A 15,300-nucleotide genomic window follows, 5' to 3' on the forward strand; every position below is an offset into this window, starting at 1 on the left:
ACAAGGATTCTCAAGCAATTGTCCTAAGGAGAGGAAACGCCAGTATGTGTATTATTAACTTTTACAATGAAATAAGCACGCAGGGGGAGTGCAGGATTGCCCAGTTGGGTTGTCTTATAAGACAAACCTGCGGCTTTGTTGCACATAAGCTCATGGTGGAGGGGGATTTCAACATCCATCCCTGTGGAGATCCACAAATCAGTAGCATGGCTGAGCTGGGTTGTGCCAGGATGCGGGTATTTCACTTTGCGCATTCTGTTCAGGGGGATGCACTGAATCATTTGCTTCATGAATTTGATCTGTTATCATCAATGTCTCTATCTGCCCCCCTCAGCACACAGCCCGTCCCTTCTTTTAAAGGATGTACTAACGGCTCTTTTATTGATCCCATTTTGATCTCCACTGGTCTTCAGTCTAGTTTTCGCAGGTTTGTATGTGCCTGAATGGTAGGCTGCTGTCAACACTAGCCAGGGCGATAGCCCAGGCACATTGAGACCCGTGGAGGGAAGTCGCCGCTTAAAATGGTCGCAGATATCTCCAGACGCATTTTATGGCAAAGTTCAAGTGTCTTGTGCAACAGAATTAGCTTTTTGTGTGTAACCTGATCCCCATCCTGGGGATGTTCTTAAGGCTTTTGATGTCATTATTACCAAGATAGAGGCACTCCTAAGCGTTCCCTCACATAGGACGGCGTTATCCGACCCTAGATGGTTCAACCCACATTGCTCTAAGGCTGCGAGACAACTAAAAGATGACCTAAAAGTTACCCCAAGAAACAAACCTTTGATTTGTGCCCGACGTCTTGAGTATAAACGGGCATTGGCCACCGTAAGGGTGAATTGAAGGAGGAAATGTGGAGAGACCTACTGGAGGCTAGCACCTTGGGGAACAGTGCAAGGTTCTGGGGTACCATTAACCGATCCCTATTTGATAGGACGGGGTTGGAGATGTAGGCACTAATACAACTGAGGATGAATGGGTGTCTCACTTTCAATCTATCTTCACGTGCCCCTTGGTTCAAGACCAACCCCACAGTGGAGTCAACTCCAATGCTGCTGTAATGTTCGAACAGAAAGCGGTGGAGAAGGGCATCTCCGGGCTTACATGAACAAGGCCCCAGGTCCGGACGGTATTCCCCCCGGGCCTTTTTAAATCAAATCCACTCCTATGGGCTCCAGTTTTGACGGCGATGCTTAATGCGGCGGCCAGGTCCGGTTGCCCGGACTCCTTTTTGCCAGTTTTCAAGAAGGGCGATCGCAACGGTACTTTGTGTTATCGTCCGATCTCCCTTCTTGATTCCCTGGTTAAGGTTGTGGGTGGGGTGTTACTGGGAAGATTATCGTCCTGGGCGACAGAGAATAAGATCATCTCCGAAACACAATATGGGTTTTGCCCAGGGCGGTCCACCTTGGCCCAATGCCTTAATCTATATATGATCCTGGGGAAGTATACAATCGCCCGCCAAGGTACAATCTTCATGGCCTTCATGGATCTTTCCTCCGCCTTTGATTGTGTCAATCAGGGGAAATTGTAGCAATCAATGAGGGCCATGTGGGTGGAGGATAATTTGGTTGACTTCCTGGAAGATCTACATAGGGACACCAAGGCCAATATTAGATTTGCCAAGGATCTTCGAGTATCCAAGGATTTTAAAATAGAGAGGGGGGTTAGGCAGGGATGCATCCTGGCCCCTTTCCTATTTAATGCATATATCAATGACCTGGAAAAAATTCTGGTAAATACAGGGGTTGACTTCCCTTACGTGGGGCGACGAGGTCTGTCCGTCCTGCTATAAGTGGACGATGCTGTCCTGGTCGCTAGGACGGCAAGGGGACTTCAGACCCTGCTTGATACATTCCGGTGTTTTATGGAATATCGTGACTTTGCAGTTAACAATTCTAAATCTTACATTATGCAGGTCGGGACTCGCCTGAAGAAACAGTACCCATTTAAAGTGGGTAATGAGAACGTTCCGGTGACTACGACATTTTCTTACCTGGGTGTCTTGGTAGACGACCGGTCAAAATGGGGGCCCTTGATCAAGAAGAAAAAAGGGGAGGTAATAAGGGCGAACGCCGCAATTTTTAACTTTGCCGCGAAGATGGGTAAGCGCCCACTTGCGGCAATGGTGAAAATATATCAGGCCAAAAGTGTTGCTCTTGCCAGCTATGGGAGTGAAATTTGGGGCTATGTAGCAACTGACACTCTGCAGGTGGCGGAGAATGTTTTCTTAAAACGCCTTTTAGGAGTGCCCAGCGGAACATCAAACCTGGTGGTACACGGAGAACTGAGGTTGCCATTTATAGGGGATACTTTGTAATGTATGTATTGCGACTTATATAGCGCACGTATCACCCGAAGATATCAAGGCGCTTGCTTAGGGAACCCGTCCTGGTATTCCCCTGTGAGATACCCCGGCAGGGTATCCACAAGGTGAAAGCCAGGCATCCCGCCGCGAGGGGCCGTAGTGGAGATTAAGCAAGCTATTGCCCAGAGTCGCAGAGTGTGACCCCGTGAGTCGAGTAGGCACCGGAGCGAGAATTGTTGAGTCCGTGGAATTTTTGAGCCCGAGACCCGCCGAGGCGGGGAATCGAACCCTGCTCCACGGCCGATCTCAGCATCCGGGTCTGCCGCCTCTAACCACTGAGCCACGCTTCTCCACTTTGGCTATGCACCCTTTGTTGTTTTGACTTAACTGCTGGCTAAATAAAGATTTAGCTCTTAATCAGTAGATTCTAAGAGAAACCATGAGCCTCGATCATATGACAAACATTCCTTGGTTAAATTACATTATGGGATGCTTTGAAGAGCTGGGGCTGCCGAATCTTTTTTATAAAGCCTGATTCTATTACTCTGAAGGATATGGAATTTGTAAAAAAATACTTTCACAACCTTAAAGTTTGGTTGTGATGATACAGAAATTGGAAAATCTAATGTCCGCAAACATATGGTGCTCAAAACATCTCCATCTATTGAGCCCTATCTCTTGTGGCCACTTTCATCTCATGACCAGTTTTTATTGATAAGGTTCCGATTAAATTATTTTCATTTATTGCTTGCCGTCCCAAAAGGGAGCTGCAGAGGTCAGGTGTTCGCATCCTGTGGCTGCGACGGAGTGTCTCCTCAGGACTTGCTACACTTTGTTTTTCTGTAAATTCTATGAAGTTCTCCGCAGATAATTTTTAACACCTCTTTTAAAGAAGTTGAATTTTATTCAGGGCCGTCCAGCTCTTTTTTATTTACAACTGCTGAAATCAGAATGTGTATCTTTTATGGTAGGCTTTCTGAGATCTAGGATCTGTATGGTGAGCTAGCTAGCAATCCCCTATCCTTGGTAGGCATGCCCTATTGTGTATTTTCTCCCTCTTATTAGTCTTTAATACTAGATGCATATTTTGCTGTTTTTATGGGATTAGTTCCCTCCAGTTTTATTGTTATTCACTGTATGTCCTAAATGCTATATGGAATTGTGTAACTTATATGGTTTTAATTCTAAAGCCAAATAAAGTATATTTTGATTTGATTTGAGAGGAGAAAGTGGCGGATCCGGAGACGCAGCGGTGTACACAAAAGCAGTGGTGTTGAAGTCACTCAAGGGCAGGCCATGCATGAATGAGGATATGAACACTAGGGCGGAAAATGCATGTGGCCGTGAAGACCTCTGGAGACATTGCTGCAGTGTGTCAGGGCCTTGGCTCTCTGTTTGTCACACAAGCTCCTTCAGGACAAAGGCCCCTCCATCTTAAAAAAATTCATCAGGCCTTACAAAGCCTTAAGATCCCTCCGATCTGACCATGAATACCTCATCACTGTTCCCAGAGTGAAGAGGGTGCGCACGGGTGGACGGCGTTTCTCTGTCAACGCCGCCCGCCTTTGGAATTCCCTCCCCGGGATCTTAGGACAGAACCAGATTACCTCCGATTCAAGAAGCGACTGAAAACTCACCTGTTCCCCTAATCTCCTGTTTCCTTTCTCTCTCCCTCTGCCACCCTCAGGTTGTTTGGATCTTAGCGCTGGGATACTTACGGGTGACTACGCGCTCAACAAAACCTAATAATAATAATAATAAACTGAAGGTTTCCATGGAACAGTACAAAGTGTTGACTCCTAGAGGGCTTCAAAGAGTCTCAGCAGTGCACGGTGGAGAGCCTGGCAAGAAGGGTGGCATTTGTCAATAAGAAGATCTACAGATGGTGCCAAGAAGGGCTGAGTTGTGTGCAGTACATGGAGTGCAGTACGTCTATAGAGAGCTCAAGGTTTGTTTGCAGTGTGCTTTAGGATTTTAATATACGAGAGATTTATGGAGTACAAGGAATTCGTTTTGTGTGGAATACAAAGGAGTTAGTTAATTGGATTATATAAATGTACAAGGAATGCACTAAATGGTCATTCACCATTCAGGTGCCCGTGTTTGCAGGTTTGGGAAATGGATGGCTGTTCCATGAGTGTAGCCCTTGGGCCGAGAGTGACCTTGGGAACTTTGCTATTGCCAGTGTATTCCCAAACACTCCGAGCTGGGGGTGCAGTGACTTTATCTCGTGTTTGTTCGGGCCGCAGTTAAGCGCTCTTGCGAAAGATGTTATCCTTGCACAATCCTGACCTGTCTAGTTTTTGAAGTTTCGGGAAGAGGCCGCACGTGGGTGAACCGTTGATCTGGTTTGCTCGCCAGCCCTGTTGTCATCCTTATTTTAATCATTTCTAGTTTATAAAGCCTTTCTCTTTCTGAATCTTCCAACTTTACCTCACAGAGTCTTTCTGTCCCTCTGTTTTCACCTTCATTTGAAGTATCCCTGAGGTCACCCTTTCAGGATATTATTTTTAGGAAATGATGGTTCTTTGTAATTTTTGTAATCTTTGTTTTTTTTGCTTTAATCCGCGCTGACTGTCGACTTTGTTGTTTTGGACACGCATGTGAGCCTATCGTTTTGAAGTAATGTATTTGAATATTTAAAAAAAAATGTGTTTACACTGAGATAAGGCATTCTCACTGTTTATTTTATTCATACCTTCCGCATACATGCCAACATTTTTTAAGTGGAAAGTGGGAGCTTAAAAAAATAAAAGAATCTGAAAAATGAATTTCTCCCAATAACTTTTATTGAATGAGAGGCAATTTCAGGCGACAACAAGCCAAAATAAAGCCATTTTAGCTTCAAAAAGCTGGAGTCTCCCGCCTCAATCGGGTCTATTGATATGTATGCTTTTGGCAGTTAAAGTCTTTGCTATTTATGTTTCGTCTCCACAGTATGTAACCCACTAAACCTTGAACCTTCTAGTTCATGCTTGATTTCTTATGGTTTGTTTTATTGCATTGAAGGTTGGTGATTCCTCTAACGTTACATGTGGCTATTTGTTCAAGTGAACCGGGTGACAGGCACTTATGAAAACAGTTGAGTGAATAAACAGTTAATTTGCGTGTCTGGCCTATTTCTAGTATTAATGGTGAAATCTTACATTGCAAGTTTTATGTAGGTTTTTAAAGCCACGCTCATCATTGGCCGATAAAGGGTGACATCGGCCTTACTGTTAAGAAGCACCCTTGCCCTAACATAAGGGGAGCACACTGTACCCCGTGCATTAGAGTCGGCGCTAAAGGACAGACATAATTTGGGTACAGCCGGCCCCTCAGATCCATCGACCCTGGACTTACTGCCCTAATCATAGTTGCACCTCTTATAAAAGTGCCACCTGGTGGCCTGCATCGGATATGGTGAGAGAAAGCCCGCCACCTCGCTTTCATTCTATCCCTAAATGCCTATTTATCCGTATGTTTCCAAATTTGTAAAACACTTCAGCCTTATGGGAGGCATAGCAAAGATTTCTGGTTTAGCCACCACTTACTACGTGCTGATTCACGAAAATCCAGTTTGGTAATTAATGAAAAACTTGCAACCAGTAGCTGGTGCGATTTGCGCAACTATCCCTCTATCCTGGAATTCTCAGACAATTCCAGAAGTAGTGCTAGTGAACCGATGAGTGACACAGATTCTCAGCAATATTCATATAAACTGAAATGAAAGGGGAAACATTCATTTACAACGATTTATTTAAGTTGAATGTTGTTTCTTCCCCAATCCTACCCTGAATATGCTCTTGCGCCCTTTTCAGGACTTCAATCCACAACTAAATCTGTAAGCGTATATAGCAGCCAATAATGAAATAGTGAATTTCTAGTAGTTTACCTATTTTGGGAAGTAACTGCGCCCGTAACTCCCACAATCAGCACTTATCAATTACCCAGATGGATAGATAGTTTATCACCATGGCGTAATTTCATATGTGAGTTAATTCGTTTAGTTGTGCAAATTCATATTTTGCAAATATGTGACTTGAGTTTCTACTCCTAAAAATTGGTATTTCACCTCTTGGGTGCTACAATTGGACAAATATATTTCCTAATCAAACTCTGTTATTTGCCACAAATTTTGCCTATTCCAGGTATTCCTTTTGAAGCTTGGTATTAATGAGAAAGATTAACAAATTGAAAATGTATTTGACGTAATTTTTGAGTTGCTAACACCGTAGGCCTTTAAAAACGCATTGCAAATAAATGTGCAATTTTCTTTCTCTGTAACAGAGAAAAATATTGAGTTCGTTTTCATCTGCCTCGCCTAGTCTGTTGAATCTTGTCTTAGCTAACAAGATGTAACTTTTTCAAGGGCAAGGCTGCAGCATGCTTTGGCTAAAGGAAATGTTTGTACTGTTCCATTACGTGAGGCTTCCTTTCAGCATGATGTTTGAAGAAAGAAGGACGAATAAATGATTTATGGCAATGTATATTAAAGTCATTATTTTATTCTGTGGAAAATGATACATAAATAATAAATACTTGCGTCGAAAATTTTAGTGTATATGTATTTTAACGATAAGTGTTCGGGTGGAAAGTAGGACTTTTATCTTTGTAACATCTCGTATTTAAAAATGCCTTAAAATTGTTCTTTAACAAACAAAATCGTTCATATTGTTCAAAACACTATAAGAGGATTTATTTATGTCAGTTGATTTAATTTGGGCTCATTTCGATCACTTTGTTTGTGCTCATTGGCTCAGTTTTCATTTGGCCGGTCCACTTTAACTTACTTGATTGGTCATTAAAAAAAAAATTTTTAGCGAATTTCCTGGCGCGCTTAATCTGCACATATTTTTATGGGCTCACTTTGATCTTTTAGTGCAAAATCTTTTGCGCTTCATAATAATGACTTGGCTATTTGAATATGCATTTTTCATTTTGCTTTCTTATTGTTTAATTGTTTTCTTGTGCAGATTTTGTGCTGTGAGCATACAGTTGATTTAGTGATTTTTACTATTTTTGCTGATTATATTAGTGCTGAAACGTCAATTATATATACACTGAATACATCTAATAATAAAAAGACCAAGTTGGAGCCTGTTTTGGATTTAAATATTCATTACAGAGTTTCTAAATCCACTTTACCTCCCACTCATCCTGCATATCTACCCTGTTTGATAGGGAAACAATGCAGACATAAACACACCAGAAAGTGGAAGATGCACAAAACAGACCTTTGGTTTATTGCACAGGTTTCATTTTGCAATACTTTTCTGTTGAGAATAAAAGTCTTAGGAAGCCTTTGTCAAAATTTCAAACATTGACTTCTGTGAGCTTTTTAAATGCAGAGGTGTTTACCTGACTGACCTGTGGCTCGACGAAAGATGCACTTACCTCAGGCGTGACTGACTGGAGTTAGGCTACCTATGTTGTTATAGAGTACCAGTCATTTGTTCATGTTTTGTGACCGTTTAAGAACTAGGAGCTGGTAACTGCATAGAATTTTGTGTAAAATGTCCAGTTTTCTTGACATGGCAATCCATTCTGGCTCATTTCTCATTAATATTTATTTGCATATAGTGTAGACCAGTGCTTCCCAAACTTTTAGGAACCTCAACCCAATTGTTACAACCATACACTTTCATAACCCATCTAGCCTTATTGGACATGAGGCAAACGATATTTTAAAGTAACTACAATATTGTTTGGTACCATACTGCCATTTACATACAACATATTTCGATTGAAATGGGCTCTAAATTTGCACAAACATAGTTTTACTCACAAAACCATATGGACATAATAATAATGTGTCAAAATCGGTTTTCAGTGAATATATATCTTTTGTGGATCACAAAGTAAAATGTCTTGATTTGTTTTGATCCTATTAAAATCTTTGTTTCCATCACAATTCAGAATTACAAACAAATTGTTTCATTTTTGATTTCGTAACTGCTAAATGTGTACAGTTAATTTACAGATATTTACAATTTGTGTGTTACAGAAAAATGACATCCTACAGCCTTTTCTTTCACATAATTGACTTTCATTTCTTTCTCTGACTGCAAAGTGAGAGGAGTTTGTAAACGGCAATTGCCATGTTAAAAAATAAGCAGTGATTTGTCAGCAGACATTGCCTGACATTTGACATGTGTCTTTGAAGCAGAGTGCATGTGAAGAGATACATACAAAATTTAAACGCATGTTTATTTATTTCTTGGCTTGCAATCTACCACAAATTGTCTGGCGACCCATGGTTTGGGAAACACTGTCGTAGACAGTTCTAAAATACATTTAAAGTGATTTCCTCTTGTATCTGCTGTAATGCTTATTACTCAGAAGGGAAAAATACCAGTGCTTACTGATTTCAGGTCTCGCCTCGCGATGCAGCACATGCGCTGCCTGCCTTGGCGAGACCTATAGTCGTCGGTTTTGCTAGCCGAGGGGGACAGGAGATGGCACGCACCCGGACAGCCGAAGTGCACCCGCACCGCACAGCGTCTCTTTTGCTCGCGGGCTTGTTTTCCCTTCTGTTCAAGTTTTGTAAGTATTCTGCGATTTTTCACTTGCTGCTCTCTGTCTCTCTCGTGTGGCCATTTAGAACTATTTGCACTATTTGGCCACGTTTATTTAATGAAGCAAAACTAGTTATCATTTATTGTAAGTGATTACGAGGCAATTATCATAATAGTGAAACATAGAATTGTAAATGGTTACTTCGGAATAAACTAGGACGTTTTTTACCCAGGTAGCACAGCTTCTATCTGTAGTCTTAACTTACCATACACAGTTACCAACGGCTGTTAGGCATTTTGGAATTGCACGGTTGTGTTGTTTTACCATATTTTTTTTCTTAACACACATATAAAGTTGAACGATGCTTGTGAGTTAAGAAAGGTGCGTTTATTTGGAACAACGTCCACAGTTTCTCAGAGGTGTTATTTCTTGAGTCATTCTTTGCTATAAATTAAGAAATGCCTTTCGTTTTGCTTTTTCTTGTTAGGTAAGTAAATGTTGTTACGCCAGCAGTGAAAGGCAAGCTTTGTGCTTTGTTTTCTGTAGCTGTGACGTCATTACAGAGAATAACCAGATTTTGAGACTCCTTTTCACGAAGCATTTACAATGCAATAGATCTCACATTTACGTGAATTTTACCTATTGGCATTGTAAAAGCTTTTTTTTAAATACATTGAATCATGGCAGCCGCGCGTCTTATTGTGCGCAGCTCTCCAACTTGTTGTTACATCAGGGCGGCCGCGCGTCTTGAGAGGAGAAGGAATGTTGAGATCCAGTCCATGCTATGAATCCTTACTAGGGACCAACTGCTGCCACTCTCAGCGCCACATCACTGTTTTTTTCCTCACGTTCCGCCCACAAACAGGCACACAAGAAACGCATAAACACCCCTCGCTCTGACTAGTCCTTCGGTATCTCTCGCACTGCTTTCGCAACGTCAGGTCCCGGGAATCGTGGACAGAGTAGAGTGGTTCAGAACTCCCTGTAGTTTCAACACCTTGCTGACCCCCCTCCACCCCATCACCCTTTCGGAACAAAAACAAAGGATGTCATTGAGGGGTTAAAGATGACACTATGATTCAGCCCTGCAATGTCATTTGGGGGTCAAAGGGCATGTAATGTCACCTGTTATGACTTGAACTTGGTTAGTCAAAATACATGCAAGTCACTGGGTCCGTGCTTTCAAGGGGTGTCAAACACAGGTCCAGGAATGCTAGGTCATACACGTTTTTTCTGGATAACCGCTGCCTACGTAAATACTTTTCATTTAGATTATTTCTATGTAAATTAAGTAAATATGTCTAACGTGGACATCCTGAGCATCCTGCAGGGGTCTGGCTACCTTGCACCTAGGTCGACCCTCACAGGTTTACTTCCAATAAACTACATACTGAATATGTGCTGAACGAAGCAATAGGTCTCACATTTGTGAAAGGCTGGGCTTTTGGCATTGTACATCACAATGCCTTTTATTTATTTATGTCTGGGTTTTCAAAAAGATAAATAAAAGGCATTGTCATTTACAATGCAAATAGCTTAAACTCACAAATGCGAGACCTATTGCATTGCAAATGCTTGTTTTCTTTCAGTAGTCGGTAAATACTGTGGCCAGTTAGAAACCCTGTCTCTTCCCCATCCTCTGCCTTTCAGCCCTTTTTATAGGACGAGGAGGACTTCAGGCTATGGCAAACAAAATGTTAACGTATATGCATGCTTGAACTTTGGTTTATATTAATAATGATTTTTTTCCTTTTATAACTATCCTTAAACTCAGAAAATTAATAAAGTCCCCCTTTTATTCCCAAAAGGGCTGTTGGCAGAATCATCGCCTAGGCAGAGGCAGAGAATGGGACTTGCTAGAGAGGCGATTCATCCGATTCCTGTCAAGAAACCCAAAACAGAAGAGCATAGTCTGATGAGGCGACTGTTTGGGTTCGAGGTTGCCGATGTCACCAGCTGGCATCGGTTTGTCTGTCTGATGAACAGGCCCACTGATCCCGCTTCATTGGGCGTCTTCCGGTTCCTCTTTGGTATGTTGGAGGGTGGGATCTGGTTGGACTTTGGTCTGCTCTACTGTGCTTTACATGTAACAAAATTTAATTTTACTTCTTAGTACAATATATGTTTTGATGCTTTTGTTCCCTATCAAGGATACTAGACTAATGGGTTTGAAGCAGTGGAGCCACCATAGTAGGAGTGTTTGGGAGGGGCATGGGAGGGAAAGACATGGATTACGATGCATGTAATTATTTGTGACTAGAAAAATATTTCATTGTATAAATGTACCATTTGTGTACTACTTTACGATTTTCATTTTACGTTTCTGCTCTGAGTGGGTCTTTTAGAAGTGTGGAATGTCTTATTGCAGACAGGCGATAAGGGGCATGCTACTGTCTCAATCGTTATCGACTTTTCCATGGCTGTCGATATTATGTATCATCTGACTCTTCCAGAACGGCTTCATGCAGTTGCTCATGTGCAAGATTTTACCTTGCATTTGTTTTGATCAATTTTGAGTGCAGTCATGCTTCATATAATAAATTAATGAAATTATGTTGCAACACTGTGGAGCTAATTTGTAGGCCCACATTCCTACAGGGATGATACCACCAGATGATACCAATTCTTTTTTGCAAAGTGGAAAATATAATTACCTTTCATCTAAGCTGTTTACCATTCTGAATTTGTGGATCAGTCTCCCTCCTCGTGGGAATGAAAACTGCTTCTAAAGCTGTTAACAGAGAGCTTCAGTCATCGTACATAACGGGCCCACCCTTCCATATGTGGGCATCATCAGCAGTTTCCTTTTTGTGACCAGCGATGTTGATTGGAACCAGCTTTCTTTCCTTTTTTGCAATTTTTATTCTACATTGCCTTTTTCCTTCAACTTGTACCATAGTTTGAGTAAGATGTAAGTCATGCTATTGGAGTCTTGAGGTAATTTACCCACCTAATCTCTGTGTCTCCTGTTTGGCATTTTGGTGGATCATTCCTGTGAGATTTGTGCTGCCCTCAACAGTAAGACCCTCCAGAACCACCTTGCTCACTTGGGAGATTTTAAGAATTCTGGTTACTGTTTGAGGGATGTGGAAACATCATTCAGGCAACAACAACAATCCTTGTCAGGATGAATCACAAAAGTCACTAAATTAACCTGTGCTTAACCCTCCGGTAGCAAGGAACAAAATTAGTCTGGCTTAACTTGAAGGCAATGTGAAGTATTTATCCAGCACACAAATGGTAATAAAGTGAAAACACAACAATAACAACATCCCAAACTAATTTAGACAAGTAAAGTGATTTTAATAAATACAATCCTACCATAACAACAAAAATCCAATCAGTAGTACCTGGGATATTAAGTTTAAAAGTTTTTGGTAGATATTGTGCCTAAAAGCCCAACGTGCCACTCAGTCATCTGGTTATGCTAGACTGGGGGGGGGAGTCACAAGTTCAAGCCGACCCCAATGGAGCATGGACTGGATACTGGGACCAGAGTCCTGCTTAAAATTTCCATCTCAAAGTCTGGCGTATAGAATTCCGTTAGCTGTAGAGAAGGCCGGCGAACAGCAGGGAGAGCATCGTAGATGATCGTCACTTTAGAGTGAAGAGCAGGCCTTGTGTTACGAACGGCCATTGCTGCAGCGCTTTCAGGTGCCGATGTTCTTCCACAGGAGCAGATTAGCGCTTGCTTCCAATTCCTTCTCACCTGTCCCATCTGCCTTAAATTTTCATATGGACCAGACTACACAGGCAAAGTGTAATGGGATTAAGAAAAGTATTTTTTTGATCTTCTGTCTGGTCTTCTCTCATCCGATTACCCTTATTCTGTTTTATCTCCTATTTTCTGTTCATCTGTCTTCACTTAATCTTTTAGAGCTAAACATTGTTGAATGCAAATAAATACATATATTAATGTTACTGGAAATGCTATGACTTATACAGTATACATAATATCTTTTGAAATAACCTTATAACAAACACATATCCTCTAACCAAGAGATTATAGCCTCTCTTATGAATATTTGAATTCAGTTGATAAGCAGAGACATGTCAAGTAACAGCAATTTGATGTAAATCTTTGACAGTCTGGGTTGATAGTTTTTGTAGTCTTCTCAATGTTCTGAGAGAGACTGACACCACTACAAAAGAGTTGTACTTGGAGAATCCGATGAGGGAAGTCTCATCTTGCATATAGGCGAATGAAGACTGACCGCTAAGCACAAGCGCAAGGTAGCTCCTGACTTCCTCTCTGGAACAATACATGAAGGTATAACGAGCTGGAACTTAGAGCAGACGCTCAGGTTAATGAGGGAAGGAAGACCACATTGGGAGCAACGACCCGAAGGGTGGGTAGCAACACCACAGCTCTGCTCAATCCGATTGAAGAGCTTTGTGGGAGGCTTGTGTGTCCAAGACATTTGACTCGCAAACATCGCAAGATGCGCTCCTGAATCTCACAGAATGTTATAGTGTGATGCAGCCATCATTAAATGTCTCCTGGTGTTTTCTTTTACAGAGGTGCTTCCATTGATTTACAACAGGATGCTGGTGAACCAACTTATAATCTAAGCGGTGACCCCAAACATTCTCTCTAGAACACTCCATTGCTATCCTACTCTCTTTTTATATTTGAACGTTCCGTAAAAAGTAACATTTACTGCATCAGCACAGAAACCAACATACTTATCACCATCATTCAAGTACAGACTTTGAAAATATATCCAATAACTTAGTGATCTAACATGCCTGATCGGGGTTGGGTTAACAGGACATCAACCAGATCCAAGATGACCTCCATCACTCACACCCACACCATCACCGGGTACTCAGATAACATGTGTAAAAACATTGCGTTTGGGTGTCTGCAACGTGGGTACCCTGGAACCGAACACAGGAACATCTGTGAATCTGGTGTGGCGTGCGGTAAGTCTGGTGCAGGTAGTTAAATTGTGTGAATTTCAGGCTGGCATTAAGGGAGAATCCCTTAACGTACTCCAGTGCCATCTCCTGTTGTTTAACTGAGAGGACCACACCTTGGCTGGTCTCCCACTTACTTCGCATTGCCAGGTCTTTGCCATTGGCTAATATTGCTCCATACAACATTGTGACCGCCTGTTCTTCCCAGCCCATTAATAAGAACACATTGGAACCCCTCCTGCAGTACCGACTCCCCTTGGCCCATTCCCCAAGTGTCTCACAACCCTAGCACAAATGTGTTGTGTAGCAAAAATAGGCTCACCCTATTAGACTCAGGAAGACTGAAAATTTGCAAAGGGACACAGAACCTCCTCTGCATAAAGGTCACCTACTTGACTTCGCCTCGCCATGGAGCTGGATCATGATCGGCCAACACGACTCTCACCCTCTGCACACTCCACAGCAGTAGCTACCAAGTGTAGGACACCTGGTGGTGCCTGGGCTGAATGTACTTGTTCCAGCAGATTTTAGCCACTTGAGTCAATCTGATCAGTCCCCTAGGGGGTCACACCTATCCATCAACCAGTCCATAGTTCCCTGGAGTTCGTCCCAGACAGCCACTCTCTGTCATCCATCTAATTGGCCACTGGAGCTGTGCTGCGGCATAATAAAGCTTAAGGTCAGGTACCCCCAAGGCTCTCATCAGAGGGCTCTGAAGCATGGCAATCAATACCCTGCTCTGGTCTCCCCTGAACCAGATCTGACATCAGTCCTCTCCGCACCCTTAAGAAGGACGAGTGAGCACCAATGGTAGGACGGTGAATTAGAACATAAAGTGTGGTAAGAATAACAACTTCACTATTGAGGTATGCCCCAGGGGCGAGAGCGTTAGGCATTTCCAGAAGGCCAGGGACTGACGCAGAGCTGTCAGCACCTTACAGAAGTTGCCATCAAGTAGGTCCCCATCTGAGTAGGATATATTGATCCCCAGATAGCGGAAGGTTTCCATGCACCAGGGCAGTCGTTCAGTCGTCAACCCCGCCCTTTCCGCGTGTTCCACTCACCGCAGGGGGAACAAACAAGATTTCCCCCAGTTGCCCGTGAAGACTATCATTACCCCAAAGAGCTCCACTAACTCAAGCAGGTCGGCAATACCCACAAATGGTCCAAAATATATATATATATATATATATATAAGAGCATAATTGGCATACAGAGATTTTATATGCCAGTCTGTCTCCTCAGCCCTGACCCAATATGGGCCTGCACCCTCAACAGACAGGCCAGAGGGTTCCATCACCAGGGCAAAGAATATAAGCGACGAGGAGCATCCCCAACGGGTGCCTCAGGTGATCGCAAACTTACCCAAGATCTGGGGCTCTGTTTTCACCATAGCTTGTGCAGCTGTGTAAAGCAGTTTGATCCAGCCAAGAAATTGAGGTCCCATTCCCACACCTCCAACACCAGCAACAGGTAGGGCCATCCCAAAGTATCAATCACCTTCTCGATGTTTAAGGACACCACTATTGGAAGGTCGTGAGCTCCTTCTAAGGCCCCCATTATGTGGCACAATC

General features: G+C 42.6%; 1 protein-coding gene across 8 annotated transcripts in view; it reads left to right on the forward strand.

The window, feature by feature from the left end:
• The window catches only part of GGCX (gamma-glutamyl carboxylase), a 238,012-nt gene that overhangs the window by 82,815 nt on the left and 139,897 nt on the right, over positions 1 to 15,300 (forward strand). For all 8 annotated transcript variants that reach the window (XM_078666904.1, XM_078666901.1, XM_078666905.1 and 5 more), the window contains one exon: positions 10,615 to 10,836. In XM_078666904.1, the coding sequence (XP_078523030.1) occupies positions 10,615 to 10,836 (222 nt within the window). The remainder of the gene's footprint in view (positions 1 to 10,614; positions 10,837 to 15,300) is intronic.

Source organism: Lissotriton helveticus, chromosome 11 (genome assembly GCF_964261635.1).
Source record: "Lissotriton helveticus chromosome 11, aLisHel1.1, whole genome shotgun sequence".
Taxonomy (NCBI): domain Eukaryota; kingdom Metazoa; phylum Chordata; class Amphibia; order Caudata; family Salamandridae; genus Lissotriton; species Lissotriton helveticus.